Raw genomic sequence first — 17609 nt, forward strand, 5'->3', positions numbered from 1 at the left:
TAGAGAGATGGCTCAGAGGTTAAGAGCACTGACTGCTCTTCCAGAGGTCCTGAGTTCAATTCCCAGCAACCACATGGTGGCTCACAGCCATCTGTAATGACATCTGGTGTCCTCTTCTGGCCAGCAAGCATACAGACAGACAGAACACTGTATACATAATTAATAAATAAATTTTTTTAAAAAAAAGACAAGAAAAAACTTAGGGTGCAGTTGTCTCTGCATAGCTGAAGTCATAGCTGAAGTGATTTGTGAAAGTAGCAGTACTAAGCACACAGTAGGCTTACAGCTCAGTCCTGGGGAAAACTAAGAAAGAGTTATGTATAGTTGAGATGTAAAACAATCAAGTCAGTACAATCAAGTAGCACGTGCCCAGCACTCATGGAGGAGCAGTGTGTGGAGCTGTTGATTTGGGGACACTAGAGGACTCACCCATGAAGACAAGCCAACAGACATATTAGGTTCATGCATTTCTCCACAGAATTGCCATTGCACGCCCCTGCAGACACTGCCTTGTCTTGTTGTTTTAGGCCTGGCCCTTCCCAGATGTGCTGGAATGCTGCCTTGTCTTGCTTCACATCGGGTCCCAGTGTCCTGGTGCTGTGAACCCTGAGATGCAGCAACAGGCCGAGGAGCTCCTTCAGAAATATGGCCACACTAGAGCTTACAGAAGATACTACCAGACCCTGCACACATGAACTTCCAGAGGCCATAAAACCGTGTCACACATATGTGACAGCTTTCTTCTCAGTCACAGCTCACCTGGCCTTCACCCTGATCTTCAATGGAAAGATGCTGTGGTCACCTGACATCTGAGGGTGAAGCTTGGATCCACTCACAGTGGAACCTGCCTGGTGCCTCCCAAGTGGTTTCCTGTAATGGAGCGGAGAGCCGGCGGGGTTGCTCAGAACCAGCCCTCACCAAGACTATCGTCTCCAGCCTTACGTGGTTTCCCCAAAGAGAAACCTTTGTACTCACCCAAAGTCTGTCCATCCCAGATGCAGCTGCCTGTATAAATCCTGACCTTCAGAAGTGTAGCATTCTGTGGGGGGTGCATTCGACACACAGCAGTGCTGGGTTAGGGCTTTCCCACTTCTCAAAGACTAAAAGAATTGGCCTTGCCCATCATGTTGGCTTGAACATTAGCTTTCTGACAACAGAGCTAATGTTGTCCTCCAGATTTTGTGGTCAGACAGCTCAGGAAAAAAAAAAACTGTTAGTGGTTCTTTAACCTTTGGGGTCATAAAACCCTTTTTGAGAATTGACTAAAACGCAGCCTGGAGAACAGCACCTATTTCCTCATTTTACCTGTGCCTCCCAGATCATTAGACTTCACTTTACACCCTGGAACCCCAAGTACTATTTATTCACCAGCCCTGGGCCTGCTGCTCGTTACCACACAGCACGACTGGTCAGAGGCTGATGCCTCCTCCATCGCTGGTCTAGAATGGGCAGAGCAGACGTGCTCAGGCTGGGTGGGCAGAGCACACCTTCTTCCTGTCTCTCTTGAGGTCCACTGTGAAGGCTTCGTCTGTGGGCATCAAGAAACAGTCCCAGCTGGAATTCCATGGGATGTTCATTTTGAGATAATTGTGTGTGCCTGGCTTTGGGGTCTAAAAAATGCTAAGCCCCAAGAAAAGGAAGCACTGTACCATCGTGTGAACTCTAGGAAGATGCATTGGTTTTAAAGGCAAGAGTCCTGACAAATGTGAGTGGGTTTGACTACATAAAGAACGGGATAATTCCAAGCAATTTCATCTACAGAAGGGGAAAGGTTAGCTCCCTCCTCTTGAATAAAGAGTAGTTGGTAACTACAAACTCACCTTTGTGATTTGCTGAAACCAGCGCTTGTTGGGAGCAACCCTGCACACTGCAGTAACCTCTGTCACTGCTGGGAAAAACCAGAAGCAGGAGGAATTGCCTGAAGCAAGACCTTGTCTCAGAAGTAGTAATAATCCAATAAGCTAGAGCAATGGTTCAGGTTAAGAGCACTGGCTGTTCTTCCATAGGACCTGGGTTCAATTTCAACTCCACATGGTGGCTTACAGCCATCTGTAACTCCAATTCCAGGGGATCCAACACCCTCTTCTGACCTCCACATCAACAGATACACCCATAGTACATAAACATACGCATTCACCCAATAGAAAAATGATAATGACAGAAAATTGAATGAGCCAACTGCTCATTTCAATGTGTGTTATCAACCTGCTAACATTTGGATATTATTACTTCTGTATCCCTACTTAGAGAATCACAAATTCAGAGATGCAGAGGTGTTCACTCAGAGTTCTAGCAGAAAGCATGAATTACTGAGCAATCTTTGGGGGGGGGCTAGACCTATTCATTACCTTCTCCCACCTGTCTTTTTTGGTGAGAGAGGGGTTGGCTTTTGGATTTTTGACACAGGGTTCTCTGTATTGTCATCAAACTTTGTAGACCAGACTTGCCTCATACTCCAAGATCCGCCTGCCTCTGCCTCCCAAGTGCTAGGATTAAAGGAGTGCGCCACCACTGAGCCCTCTTCCACCTCTTACTGGTTCCCTCATGCTCTGCAATGACTGCATTCCCTTCTCTTTCTGCACCTTCACCTCCTGCCTCTTCTCAGCACCTCGCCCTGCAACAAGTCTCGTCCAGCTGCTGCCACTCCCTATCCCTTAATCTCAGTGCCCTTATACAGCTCAGGCTATATTGTGAGTCATCTACTGTCCGGCTACAGGTAGGCTACCTGCAGTGAGGAGGACTGTGTCCTCAATTGCTCATTCCAACACTTAAGGAGATAGTAGGTATTTAGTGAAAGTTCATTGGCTGAATAAGCTAAGAAACTAGTAATTTGCAAACACTGGGCTCTTCAAATGCCTGCATTGGCTGACAAAAGGCTAAGGTTGTTCAGCCCTGTGTGTTGTAATAGGAGTGGCAGGGCTGCGTCCCCAGCACCCCGGCCGCCTGCTAGCTTATGCCCCGAAATAACAACACACAAATTTATTTCTTTTAAACACTGCTTGGCCCATTATACCTAGCCTCTTCTCGGCTAACTCTCGCACCTGGACTAGCCCATTTCTAATAATGTGTAGCACCGAGGTACGCTTACTGGGAAGATTCTAGCCTACGTCCATCCTGGGTCGGAGTTTCATCGCGTGTGTCTGCCCAGGAGTGGGAAGCATGGCGAGCTGTTGAGTCTGAGCTCACTTCCTCTTCCTCCCAGCATTCTGTTGTTTACTCCTCCCACCTATGTTTTAACCTATGAAGCCAAGCAGTTTCTTTATTACTTAACCAATGACCTTCCTCCATGACTGTGAGCTCACATGACAGTTCTCACAGACCAAGTGCCCGTTCTCCAGCACCTTTTTTTTTTTTTTTTTTTTTTTGTTTTTCGAGACGGGGTTTCTCTGCGGCTTTGGAGCCTGTCCTGGAACTAGCTCTGTAGACCAGGCTGGTCTCGAACTCACAGAGATCCGCCTGCCTCTGCCTCCCGAGTGCTGGGATTAAAGGCATGCGCCACCACCGCCCGGCTCTCCAGCACCTTTCTATGCAGTACTTAGTCCCACTTCTCAGCGGTTTGAGTCTAAGTGGAATGTTCCCGCACTGTCTAAGACCTAGGAGCACACCAGGGCACCATTCGTTACTCAGAGCCACTCTGCTGCCTTCACCACAGACCTCACTGGTATCTTAGTGCAAACCCACCAGCCAAAGTTCTAGATCTGTTGGGTACAGTGGTGCAAACCAATATGCCTCACTATTCAGGTGGATGACTCGGAGATCAGGGCCAGCCTATGTAACACAAGACCCTGACTAGAAGGACCCTAATACCTGACTGTCTTACCTTTTTGTGCCAACAGAAAAGGCTGGAAAAAAACTAAAGTTCAAGATGTCCTGCATAATCCCCTTGAGCCTAATCCACTATATACGAGTGGCCAGGGAGAATACAATTAAAACTACTCTGTCCTAGTAAGGCCCAACAAACAGCGGAGTGTGAAGGTGTGCTCCCTCAATGAGACCTTCCTTCCAAGGCTGGCTGGTTCTGAGGTATACCATTCCTGTCACAGATACCAGTTCCTAGCTACCAAAGACCACACCTCATGCCAGTGGTTAAAAAGCAATCTTTATTTTACAAAATTAAAAACATAAATAATATTTACAAGCATCTTAAATACCAGCTTTAATACTTGACATTTTGTAATCATTTCAAATTCAGTTTCCCATAAGCTTTTAAAATGGAAGCCCACTCCAGTTTCGATGAGCTGCTGCCGTCTATTTCTGCCTCCCAAAGAAGTTTCTGCTTTCTCAAAATTGTACTTTCTATAGCCATTTAAAAAAAGTGTGCTCCTAAATGTAACCTTAAAAAAAAAATCATTGGCTTCTGAGCACAGCTGTGGGGATGGTTCTACAAGGTCTGGGGCGAATTCCCTTGCTGCCCTGCTCACAAGTGATTCCTGTGACTTTACAAAGACAGCATTCCAGAGCTCAGCTTTACCACCTCAGACTTGCTATTTCCATTTACAAATAAATGGAAGCTAAGAGGACACAGCTGATTGAGATCACCCTGCTGGGAACAAAACAGACTTGGAGCATGACCTCGTCTAGGGCAGTTCATCTGGAAAGGTGACTGGGGAGGCTCAGGTGCCACCTTACCACCACAAAAAGGAGACTATGAACTCTGCAGATTGCAGCAGAGCAGTCATTCACTGTCAGGACATCCTGCTGGTGCAGCCCTACTTCTCAGGAACATACACCATGTTCCCTGGCAGCCTCAGCTCATCTGAGAATCTTCATCAGAGCAGCAAAGCCAAAAGAAAAAGAATGACAACACTTAAGAGTCATATACATTTTACTGGTTTGTTTCAGACATCCTGGAGGTTTAAAAAGGTGTCCATGGAGCCATGGATGCTGGTGGCAAGAGGCAGCAGAGGGGCGTGGGCATGAGGACAAGGAAGACTTGTTTACAAATTCAGAGCAAACCCCCTTCTGAATCTAAAATAAAGGCATCTTTAAACAGAACCCAGAGTCTCTGCTCGGAGCAGATGCAGGTCAGTGGCTGGGGCGAATGGCACAGGCAGCATGGTGCACGTGCTATCACTGCTGGGGCGGTTGGCACAGGCAGCATAGTGCACATGCTATCACTGCTGCATGGTGTTGATCATGGCCAGGATGCTCATCTTCTCCTGGGCAGAGTCCACATCCTCATTCTGCTTCTGAGCCACTCCCGTGCCCAGGCCATAGAGGCGCCCACAGTACTTGGCATCATCAATACTGTCCTCAAAGAATAGCTGCAGAATAGGACAGAACCGGCTGAGATTGGGGCCAGGAGTCATGCCACCTCCCAGCTTCTTATGCCCTGACACTCAGCAGACTGGACACTAACTCAGCAATGACACCAACATCTGCATAGGCTCTTCCTGCTCGTTTCTCTACACTGGGGCTCTACTTCTGAAACTGACTTGGCATTCCTATGATTTGTCACTGCTGGGAACCCTGAGCGGCTGCCAGACAAGGCAGTGATTAAGAACTGAGGCTTGCCAAGTCATTTCAACTCCATTCCATTCATGGTTCCTTATTTATAAACGTCATGAAAGCCAGATGGAAGTGGCGCACATGCCTAGCACCCGAGAGCTGAGGCAGAAAGTGACTTCTAGGAGATCCTGGGCAGTGAGCATTCAATAAGCAGCTCAACCTTAGTATCGCTGAGCAGAAACTGTCAGGACCAATCACAGAATGTTGAGCGCAGCCTGGCCAGGAGCACCACCTCTCCCAAGTATAACAGACATCTCCTAGGTATCACCAAGTGTGCCAGCTGGCAACCACCAACCTAACACACTTGTTACTATTTAGATGTAATATGTTCCTAGAAGTCCTTGTGTTGAAGGCTTAGCACCGATTTGTAGGGTTACTAGGAAATGGCAAAACCTTAAGGTGAAACTAAGTGGGAGTAAGTGAAGTCATCAGGACCACCTCCCATACTCAGCCTCTTCTCTGTTCCCAAGTCACCAGAAGATGAACAGACTTCCTGCCAGGCCCTAGCACTCTGATGCTCTAGCTCACCAAAGCAGAGCCAGCCAACCAGTGGCTAAAATCTCTCAAGTTGTAAACCAAAGTAAACTAGTCCTTTGAAGCTGATGGCTCAGGGATTTTGTCAAAGCCACAGTAAAGTAGTTAAATAAACACCTCAACTCATGAATAGGGTTAAAAGCAGCAAAAAAGAAATAATGCCGAGTGGTGGTGACAACACCTTTAATCCCAGCACTTGGGAGGCAGAGGCAGGCAGATCTCTGTGAGTTCGAGACCAGCCTGGTCTACAAGACCTAGTTCCAGGTCAGGCTTCGAAGTCACAGAGAGAAATCCTGTCTCGAAAAACCAAAAGAGAGAGAGAGAGAGAGAGAGAGAGAGAGAGAGAGAGAGAGAGAGAGAGAGAGAAACTAACCAGGCATGGCAGCTCACAGCTGTAATCCCAGTCTTTAGGAGACTGAGGCAAGGGGATAGCCATGGGTTCAAAGACAGGCCTAAACCTTTAATTCCAGCACTCAAGAGGCAAAACAGATCCCTGTATAAGAATTTAAATCATGCCAGGGCTACACAATGAGACAGGATAACCAAAAACAATAAAAGAAAAATGTCAACAAAGTTGTAATTTTTTTCCTTGAGACAGGGTTTCTCTGTGTGTCCCTGGCTGTCCTGGAACTCATTCTGTAGATCAGGCTGTCCTTGAACTCGAGATCCACCTGCCTCGTCCTCCTAAGCACTGGCTGAGATCACAACTGCCTAGCTTTCACTATAATTTTTCAAAGCATGTTCTTTTTCTTCAAACATTTTAAAAGTTAAAGAGTAGATAAATAAACTCCAAGAGAAAGTTACTCTTCATTAGAGAAATAATCCTTGGTCCAGTGGGTAGACTAACAAATAACATTCCTTGTATAAAAAGCAGAAGATAAAGGAAAAGCTGCCTGGAAACTCAGACCTCGCACCCGGGGGCTCCCACTGGAGCATTACCTCTTTCATCCTGAAGAAAGCCATCCCTGTCAGCAGGGAGTCTGAGCCTGCTTGGTGCTGCCTTCCAATCCTCTGCAGATCCAGCTGGTCAGCCACCTCCTGAAGACCTCCCTAGAGCACAGAAAGCAGAGACATCACACACCAACACTCTTCTCCTGAACTTAGGTGAGTCTACTCAAGAGTCCAGCGGTAGAACAGGCCTCAGTAGCCGTTTTTAGATCTTCACTCTCTTCTTCCCAAACAAAACACATGAATGTGCATGAAGAGATGAGATTTTCCCAAGTCAGTTCTCTCCTACCACACAGGCTGCAGACATCAAACTCAGGTCCACCAGGTTGGCAGAGACACCTTCACCCACTGAGCCATCTCACAGGCCCAACCTCTTCAACTGTTTTTTGTTTTTTTGAAGACAGGGTTTCTCTGTGTAGCCCTGGCTGTCTTAGAACTCATTCTGTAGACCAGGCTGGCCTCGAACTCATAGAGATCAGCCTGCCTCTGCCTTCCGAATGTTGGGATTAAAGGGGTGCACCACCACTGTCTGGCCTTTTTGAACTTATGGGCTAGAGAGATGACTCAGCAGTTAGGAGCACTGGTTGCACTTCAAGAGGTCCTGAATTCAGTTCCCAGCAACCATATGGTGGCTCACAACCATCAGTTATGAGATCTGGCATCCTCTTCTGGTCTGCAGGCAGACATACAGGCAGAACACTGTATACATAATAAATAAATAAATAAATCTTAAAACCCCTCAAAGAATGTGGGACAGTGTAGGACAACTGTCATAACATACTGTACATGGCTTCCTGTCACCAACTACTTTGAGGTTCTCAGACCTAAGAGGAAAGCAACCAGACTCAAGATGCAAGAAATAGGGCTCTGGGCTAGACCAATTCCCAGCACCCACATGACAGCTCACAACTGTCTGTAAATCCAGTTCCAGGGGATCTGACACCCTCATACAATGCACATAAGTTAAATAAATCATAAAAAAGAAGAAGAAAAGGAGGAGGAGGAGGAGGAGGAGGAGGAAATAGGGCTCTTTTGGTGCCAAGTTCCAACAAAGGCAGCTACAGGAAGCCCTGTGCCGCTCAGCCCAATCAGCACCCTCTTTAGAGAAGTACGGCAGGTCTCAAAAAAAGCTGAATATATTAGTAAAGCAAAACATGTCTTGAGTTTAAGGTTTGCTTGTTTTATTACAAATATTAAGGAGAATGTTGTTTATTACCTTAAGATTTTTGCAGCTCTTCATCAGGTATTTCACATCATAAATAGATGGGAAGAAAAGATTCAGGATGTGGAAAAACTCATGTTCTTCTTCTGGCAATCGAGAATCTGTAAGCAACTTTACCATGTAGCCGAAGTCATAACCACTGAGGGAAGAAGGAAGCAGGGGTCAGAGAGCAGCTCCAAACCAGCCTGAAACCACCTGAGGCTGGGGACTTGATTAATCTCAACTTCCCATTCAGTAAGTTCCTAGGGCAAGCTACTATGGGAAGCAAACAAGAGCCTGAGAGTTTGTGTGAATTTAATTCATCAAAACTCAAAAGTAAGGCTTTAGGGGCCATAGAGAAGGATCAGCTAAAAGTAATCAGGAGGATCAGAGTTCAAATCCTAGCACCCATATCAGATAGCTCACAAATTCCTGTAAATTAAGCTCCAAAGGGTCAAAACACACACACACACACACACACACACACACACACACACACACACACACACACACCTTTAAAAACAAAAAACCGGGGCTGGAGAGATGGCTCAGTGGTCAAGAGCACTGCTTGCTCTTCCTAAAGGTCCTGAGTTCAAGTCCCAGCAACTGCATGGTGGCTCACAACCATCTGTAATAAGATCTGGTGCCTCTTCTGGCCTGCAGGCATACATGCAGACAGAATACTGAGAACACCGCATACATAATAAATAAATAGATAAATAAATGAATGAATGAATAAATAAATAAGCCAGCCAGCCACCAGGGCGGTGGTGGCATACAGACCTCTGTGAGTACCAGGCCAGCCTGATCTACAGAGTGAGTTCCAGGACAGGCTACAAAGCTACAGAGAAAACCTGTCTCAAGAGGGAAAAAAAGAAAAAATCTCCAAGAGTATAGAAAGAATATCTGCCATTTGAAGATGTTAGGAAGGACAATCCACACCAGGCTGAAAACAGCCAAGCACACAGCAGACTCCATCCACCTATCCACCTGGAATACATCACGGAAGGATATATAAAGCAAAACGTCTATATGGCCCCAATGTTCCCTACACACTGGACACATGCGCACCAGCACCACCTCCAGCTTTGCACTGCTGCTGCCAAAGTGCTAGTACAACTCCAATCCACAAGAATTCAGTTCCTCTCCAATCCAGCCAAAGTCAGCAGACAGAAACAGTGAAAGAAGAGACAGGCCATTGTGCCCAGGGACTGACCTGTGAAATGAAAGCCACTTGACGTTGTCACAGAGAACCACTCCTGACGTCATGAGCAGCTCTGTGACGTGCAGTGTGTCGATCCCTTCCTCCTCATGCTTCTGGAACTGCAGCCCTGAGTTTGCAAGGAGGTCTATGGAATCCTGGGAGTACATATCCTCTCTGAAAAAAACAAGGCATCAGTGTGAGCTGGTGGGTATGACACAGAAGCAGGGCAAATATCACCAGCATCCCCGAAGCACTCCACAAACCAACATACACATTTCCTACAGAGGATCTACATCCTCTCACTTTGGATTGTTTTGTTGTTGTTTTTAAATGAATGAATCAGAGTTGTAAGCCACCATGTGAGTGCTAGGTATCAAGTCCAGGTCTTCTGGAAGACAGCCAATGCCTTAACCATTGAGCCACCCTTCTAGCTCATTTTTTTGTCTTTGTTTTCAATATATGTATTTATTTTACATATATGGGTGGGTTTTTATTTTGTTTTTTTTTTGTTGTTGTTGTTGTTGTTTTTCCGAGATAGGGTTTCTCTGTGTAGTAGTCCTGGCTGTCCTGGAACTAGCTCTTGTGATCAGGCTGGCCTCGAACTCACAGAGATCCACCTGCCTCTGCCTCTGCTGGGATTAAAGGCGTACACCACCATGACCTAGTTGTATATGGGTATTTTAACTGCATGTATATTCGCATACCAGAAGAGGGCATTCAGACCCCCATTACAGACAGTTGTCATGCGGGAGCTGGAAATTGAACTCAACCTCTGGCAGAGTAGCTGGTACTCTTAAGTGCTAAACCATCTATCCAGCCCCTGTTTTTAAATTTTTAATTATTCAAATTTTTATTCCTTTGTATCATTTAAAATAGAATTATACAAAACAAATGAAACAGAACTAAAACAAGTTTATTCTAAAAATAAATAAATAAGGTGGGCTGGAGAGGAGGTTCAGTACATAAGAACTTTTGCAGAGGAACCGTTCCCAACACCCACGTAGTGGCTCACAACCATCTATAACACCAGTTCCAGGGGATCTGATGCCCTCTTCTGACTTCTGTGGACACCAGGCATATACACGATACATAGACATACATGCAAGCAAAATATCGATATGTATAAAATAGAATTTAAAAATCTTAAAAAATCTACTGTTGCAGAGTGTTTGTTCACACTATGTAAAATGTGTCACTGTTTTATTCTGATTGATTTAATAAAGAGCTGAACAGGCAATAGCTAGGCAGGAGAAGATGGGAGGGATTTCCAGGAAGAGAGAGGAACTCAGGTGCACAAGGAATTAGCCAGCAAGACACAGAGGGAGTTGGATGTACAGAATGGAGGAGAGGTAAAGAGCCACGTGGCAGACCGTAGATTAACAGAAACTGGTGAATTTAAAAGAGCTAGTGGGACAAGCCTAAGCTAAAGCCAAGCTTTTATAATAAGTCTCTGTGTCATTATTTGGGAACTGGCAGTCCAAAGACAGTCTGACAAGAAAGACCAGCTATAATCTGTTCAGAACTTTTGTCAGCTTTTTTGTTTTAAGGTAAGGAATTTGAGACACGTTCCATCTTTGTAGCCCTGGCTGTCCTGGGACTGATTATATAGACTAGGCTGGCCTTGAACCCACAGAGATCTGCCTGCCTCTGCCTCCTGAGCGTTGGGATTAAAGTGTGCACCACGACAGCCTATCTTTTGCCAGTTTCTAACTGGGTTGTCTCTCTTCTGTGGTACTGGGGAATAAACCCCTGGGCCTCAAATATACTATTTGAGTACTATTCCACTGAGCTACACAACAGCCTGGAATGTTTTTTAGGCTAAGTTGCACGAGTTCTTCAAAGAAAACTAAGCTTCCCAGACATTGTGGTTTAGTTCCAGCACCCTCGGGACAGAGGCAGACAGATTTCTGCAGGTTTGAGGCCAGCCTAGTCTACAGATCCAAGGCTATATAGAGATCCTGTCTTTTTTTTTTTTTGTTTTTTTTTTTGTTTGTTTTGTTTTTCGAGACAGGGTTTCTCTGTAGCTTTGGAGCCTGTCCTGGAACTAGCTCTTGTAAACCAGGATGGCCTCGAACTCACAAAGATCCACCTGCCTCTGCCTCCCAAGTGCTGGGATTAAAGGCGTGCGCCACCACCGCCCGGCCCTAGAGATCCTGTCTTTAAAAAAAAAAAAAAAAAAGGAAAATGCCTCTTCTTAACTATTCTAACACCTATGTATATTGAATGAAATAAAAATATAATTAATGTGTGGTAACACACACCTTTAATCCCAGCATTCTGGAGAGAGCGACTGGTGGATTTCTATGAGTTCAAGTTCAGCCTGGTCTACATAGCAAGTTCCAGGACAGCCAGAGATACGTAATAAAGACCCCCTCCCCCAAAAAAGGAAAAAAAGCTTTGATAAGTAAAGCCTATGGCAATCGATTCAGTTCGCTCAAATGCAGGCATCTAAGAATAACACCGAGGGGTCTCTCAGACACTTACGTCAGGTTGAACTTGAAGTTGAACTGCCATGTGTTGATTCCAGAAGGGTACTCCCCTTTCTCATTTGTGAATGTAAGGCCCAGTTGAATGATTTTTAGAAGGTCAACATTGCACCGCAAAAGCTGATACTGGTAATCTATGGAGCTTCGAAATTCACCAATCGGTCGTACCACAACACCTGGAAACTCTGTGTCCTAGGAACAAAAGCCTCACCAGTAAGTCTCACCAAGTGGCTTCAAAATTGCTCTTCATTTTTTTTTTTTTTTTTTTTTTTTTTTCCGAAACAGGGTTTCTCTGTGGCTTTGGAGCCTGTCCTGGAACTAGCTCTGTAGACCAGGCTGGTCTCGAACTCACAGAGATCCGCCTGCCTCTGCCTCCCAAGTGCTGGGATTAAAGGCGTGCGCCACCATCGCCCGGCTTGCTCTTCATTTTCTAAAAGCCCCAAGATAAGCCCCCAAGGTCTGGAATACAACAGGACCTGGGACAGGTGACTTGGTAACTGAAGGGAAATGGGAAGTCAGGTAGGACCTTTTTTTAAAAAAAAAAAATAATTTTTATTTCATGTGCATTGGTGTTTTACCTGCATATATGTCTGTGAGGATGCTGGAGTCCCTGGACTTGGAGTTTCAGACAGTTGTGAGCTGTCACATAGGTACGAGAAATTAAATGAGTCCTCTGGAAGAGCAACAAGTGCTCTCAACTGTTGAGCCGTCCCTCCAAAGGAGTTTCTCTAGCTAGCTAGCTAGCTAGCTAGCTGCATTGCTGTTTTGCCCTAGGTGTTAGGTCCCCTGGAATTGGAGTTACAGTTGTGAGCTGCCATATGGTTGCTAAGAATTGAACCTGGGTCCTCTGGAAGAGCAGTCAGTGCTCTTAACCACTGAGCCATCTCTCCAGCTAAGAGCATCTAATATGAGTTAAATACAAATACAGCCACATTGGATATGATGGCTCACAAGACCTTTGCTCCTTCACATTAGTTTCTTTGTGTGTGACTTGAGAGAGCATCATGGCTGCTGGCCTGCTATTCAGAGCTCTCATCAAGGACAAATGCAGCTGTTCTTTTCTTGAGTGACTGTCCCATTGCCGTGTATATAAAACTTTTCCCTTATAAAGCCCAGACTGACCTAAACTTGCTGGTTGTGAACCCCTGATCTCCCCACAAGTGTCCTGAACCCCCATTCCAAGTGTCGGGATTACAGAATCTTAGTCTGTTGGGAGAGCTTGTAAGGCTAATGCTTCTCAGAGTAGTGAAAGCAGGGTTTGTAGCCACATAGTGGCAAGCAGCAAGCCTGGAGTGGAACAGAACCCCTGCTTGCTCAGGGGCTGGTTTAAGACAAGCCTTGCCTTAGCGAGGTCAGGCAGGAAAGTAAGCAATGGAGTATAATACCTCTTCCCACTTTACCCAGAAATGCCAGATCTGGAATTTGCTATCTCCTGACTTTTGAGTGCCAAGCAACAAAATATCTAAATATTTTGAAAACAGAAGCCAGGCCTGTTAGCACACGCGGTGCGGTAATCCCAGCACTTGTGAGATAGAGGGAAGAGGATCAGGAAGTCAAGTCATCCTCCTGATATACAGCAAGTTCAAGAGGAGCCCGTGTTATATGAAACCATGTCTCCAAATTCAATTAATAAATACCACACAACCAAATCACATGTGTGAAGAGATACACCTATGGGGCCGGGGCAGGTCAGATGCTAGAGCACTTGTCCAGCACCACACATACAATGGGCACAATGGCACAGACCTATAACCTCAGCCAAGGCAGAAGCAGGAAGATCAGAACAGGTTCATTTCAAGGCCTGCCTGGGCTACCTAGGGAGCGCGGGGCAAGTCAGAGCTACCTATCCAGATCCCTAAAATAAACAAAAATAAAAATATAAAAAGACTTTCAAACAGGAACGTTACAAAAACTTGTATCAGAGGTTATGCCCTCCTCAGAGACACTGGCTACCTTGATTGACAGAAGAAATGTGTTTTTCCATCAGTCTAACCTTTGGTGGTAAGACCTACTCACCATGGCGATGTAGCTGTAGCTGAGAACAATCTCTCGGATCTTCCGCATCTCTTCCTCTAGATTGCTGGCCCACACCTCACAGATGACCTGGCTGTTTTCCACAAGTGCCGCAGGCATCCTGAAGACGCCTCAGGAGCCACTGTGCATTAACTAGGCAAGCGAACACACCTCCTCCTGCTGGATTTGATCGTCCACACTGAGTCCAATCTAGACTTAAAGATTTTGAAATCATGTAAGTTTACATATGGTCTAAGTTGCCAATAAAACAAACATCAAAACTGTATTTTAGACAGATACAGTGACACAGACATACGATCCTAACGCCCAGGAGGCCAAGGCAGAGGATGGGGAGTTTAAGACCAGTCTGACCTACCTACTGTACATACAGCACACAAAGGCCAGAAAGGGCATCAAATCCCTCAGAACTGTACTTAGAGATGGTTGTGAGGCACCATATATGGGTGCTGGGAACCAAACCTGGATCTTCCATGAGACCAGCAAATGCTCTTGGCTACCTAGCCCTCTCCACAGCCCTGTGAGGCTAAGCACTAACTCCACCATAAGAACAGAGAGGTGGGACTAGAGAAATGGCTCAGCAGTTGAGCACTAGTTACTGCCGAGGATCCAGGTTCAGTTCTTAGGACTCGACTGGTAGTCTACATCCATCTATAATTCCAGTTCTAGGGAGTCTGATGCCCTCTTCTGGCCTCCACAGGCACCAAAGAGACACATGGTAAACACACATTCTGTAGGCAAAATTCATTCACATAAAGTAAAATTTAAAAAAAGAACAACAACTGAAGGTGGCAAGTATGAGCTCTGAATAATACTGTCACTACAGCAAATCAACACAGAGCTCGTGTTTCACAAAACAACCTCAGGCTTGATCAGGATGCCAAAACACACACATCCCATGACAAGATGCCCTGGCATTAACTTGGGAAGTTAAACACAAGTTAGAGGCCAGTGTAGCAATACAGGGAAACGCTGGGGTGGGGTGTACACAATGGCATAAGAGCTTCTTTTAAATATTCTCTAAGATTTATTTTTATTATTTTATTTGTCTGTGCACCATATGTGTGCTTAGTGTCTAAGGAGGTGGTGAGCCTCTATGTGGTTGTTGGGAATTGAACCCGGGTCTTTCACAACAATAAGAAGTGCCCTTAACCACTGACCTAACTCTCTTGCCCATAAAAGCTTTCTTTTAATGCAAACCCACTTTATGGATCCTCAACACAGTATGTTATGGTGGGCTCCAGTGCACAAGGGCAAAACAATTCAGTAACAGTAAAGGAAATAGAGGGGTTTCTAAAGACCAGAACAAGGGAAATCTTTGTTTTCTACCTCAGAACTGACAGGTGCAATAGAAACTCCAGAAGAGAGCGAGGATCACTCTTCTGTCTGTTTTGTATTATTTGGGTTGGGTTTTTTTGTTTTGTTTTGGTTTTTGTTTTTGGGGGGTTTTGAGACAGACAGGGTTTCCCTGTGTAGTCCTGGCTCTCCTGGATCTCACTCGGTAGGCCAGGATGGCCTTGAACTCAGAGATCCACCTGCTTCTGCCTCCCGAGTGCTGGGATTAAAGGCGTGCGCCACCACCGCCCGGCTTGGCAGCTACTTCTTAAAGGCCCATCCATTTCTCCTGCTTTCGCTCTGTCAATGAAGGCTTGCCAGTGAACGGAGGACAGGAAAGATGCACATTCACAATGAACTGCAGTAAATGCAACTTCCTGACAACAGAGAGGAGTTCCCCAAGTTGGCCCAAGTGTTATAGGCATGAGCCACCTCTGGCTGCTGCAGTCACTGTCCATGCCCCGTTACTGTGAAACAGGTGCCACGACCTTTCTCCCCCGTCACTGCCATAAACTACAGAAGGTAAGTGGGTGTCACTCCTGAACTTTTAAGAGATGTTTCCACGCTGGGCGATGGTGGCGCACGCCTTTAATCCCAGCACTCGGGAGGCAGAGACAGGCGGATCTCTGTGAGTTCGAGACCAGCCTGGTCTACAGAGCTAGTTCCAGGACAGGCTCCAAAGCCACAGAGAAACCCTGTCTCGAAAAACAAAAAAACAAACAAACAAAAAAAAAAAAGAAACAGGTGCCACGACCTTGCTCCCCCGTCACTGCCATAAACTACAGAAGGTAAGTGGGTGTCACTCCTGAACTTTTAAGAGATGTTTCCACGCTGGGCGATGGTGGCGCATGCCTTTAATCCCAGCACTCGGGAGGCAGAGACAGGCGGATCTCTGTGAGTTCGAGACCAGCTTGGTCTACAAGAGCTAGTTCCAGGACAGGCACCAAAACTAGAGAAACCTTGTCTCGAAGAAAAAAAAAAAAAAAAAGATGTTTCCATTAAAGTAAAAAGGACACAGGCATAAAGAAACAAACTGCCTAAAGTTGTTTCAAAGGAAATTTGTTTCAGGATGTCACCCACTTCCAGGGCTACTGCTACATCACCTGGTAAAGGAGGACCACACAGGAGCAGACACTGACAAAGACTCACAAGACATTCCTGCAGCAAACCTTTCCCTGGCAAATCTGTGAGAATATGAACAGCAGACTCCAGCCCCGAAAGGCAGGGCTTTTCCTCTGATGAAGAACCAAGAGAAGAGTGCTGACCCATGCCTCCAGAAGCCAACCTGTGCTAAGGCACTGGAAGTTACAGACCAGCCTTGGCTTTGGGGCCTGTCATTCACAGAAAGAGCCACAGAGTTTCTAGGCACACAAGGGGATCACACAATGCACATTTAACTGGGCAAGTGAACTTCCTGGACATAATGACTGCAGGGGAGATAAGAAACAGCAACCTAACACAGGCCAAGGTCTCCAATTTCCAGCCAGGAGCTCAGGCTCTCCCTCACATCTTGGAGCAGAACGAGTCTATGCTTTCAAGTACAGTTATTGGTATAACAGCCTTACAGTAACCTCATTACTGAAGTTACTATCAAAAGAGCAATAATGGATTTCACAACTCAAAGAAAAACTAACATACTAATCTGGATACACTCAGAAATAAGATGGCAATCCTGCACTCAGGAGGCTGAGGAAGGAGGATCACCACTAATTTGAGGCCAGCCAGGGATACAGAGGAAGACCCTGCTTTTATTTCAATGTATTTAGTTTCTTTGGGATAGGTTTCTCTATGTAGCCCTGGCTGTGCTAGAACTCACTCTGTGGAACAGACTGACCTTGAACTCAGAGCTCCACCTGCACCTGCCTCCAAATGCTAGCACCACCACAACTGGCTGAGACCGGTTTTTAAAAGAAAACAAAACAGAGAAGCTTGGTTGTAAAGGCATTTCCTAATAAGCCTAATAACTTAAGTTTGAGCCCCAGACTCACTCAATGAAAGAACTTAACCCTCAAGTTATCACGATTTGGCATGTGTATACACACAATTATTATTATTTGCAACATATAATATCAATATTATAATAATATGCTTAAAGGGGAAGACATAATAATAACAATATAATAGCATAGAAAAGAATGGAGCTGGAATGATGGTTTAGCACTTGGGGCTCTTTCAGAAGACCAGAGTTTAGTTTGTAGTGCTTATGTGGGTCGACTCGTAACTCTTTAGCTCCAGAGAATGTTGACACCTCTTCTGCCTGCTTTTGACACCAACACACATGTGACATCCAAGAGACACACTTAAATAAAATTAATCTCTAAAAAAAAAATTATCCTTCAAAAATTCCTTGGGGGGGGCTCGG

At 45.6% G+C, this 17609-nt stretch overlaps 2 protein-coding genes across 3 annotated transcripts in view; one reads left to right on the forward strand and one right to left on the reverse strand.

Annotated features, from left to right (window-relative positions):
* Gemin5 (gem nuclear organelle associated protein 5) overlaps positions 1-1024 on the forward strand; it is a 48876-nt gene extending 47852 nt beyond the window's left edge. The window contains exon 28 of the mRNA XM_005350297.3: positions 528-1024. Within this exon, the coding sequence (XP_005350354.1) occupies positions 528-695 (168 nt within the window). The 3' untranslated portion in view covers positions 696-1024. The remainder of the gene's footprint in view (positions 1-527) is intronic.
* A 3055-nt stretch (positions 1025-4079) lies between these two features.
* The window catches only part of Cnot8 (CCR4-NOT transcription complex subunit 8), a 15181-nt gene continuing 1651 nt past the window's right edge, over positions 4080-17609 (reverse strand). Inside the window, exons 2-7 of one of the 2 annotated variants that reach the window (XM_005350022.3) lie at positions 13898-14104; positions 11880-12073; positions 9408-9569; positions 8207-8351; positions 6982-7092; positions 4080-5264 (exon numbers count right to left, since the gene is read on the reverse strand). In XM_005350022.3, coding sequence (XP_005350079.1) covers positions 5115-5264; positions 6982-7092; positions 8207-8351; positions 9408-9569; positions 11880-12073; positions 13898-14014 — 879 coding nt within the window. In that variant the 5' untranslated portion in view covers positions 14015-14104 and the 3' untranslated portion in view covers positions 4080-5114. Of the gene's footprint in view, positions 5265-6981; positions 7093-8206; positions 8352-9407; positions 9570-11879; positions 12074-13897; positions 14110-17609 lie in introns of both variants that reach the window. The other variant, XM_013347474.2, reaches the window with a different exon arrangement.

This window comes from Microtus ochrogaster, chromosome 7 (assembly GCF_000317375.1).
Source record: "Microtus ochrogaster isolate Prairie Vole_2 chromosome 7, MicOch1.0, whole genome shotgun sequence".
Taxonomy (NCBI): Eukaryota; Metazoa; Chordata; class Mammalia; order Rodentia; family Cricetidae; genus Microtus; species Microtus ochrogaster.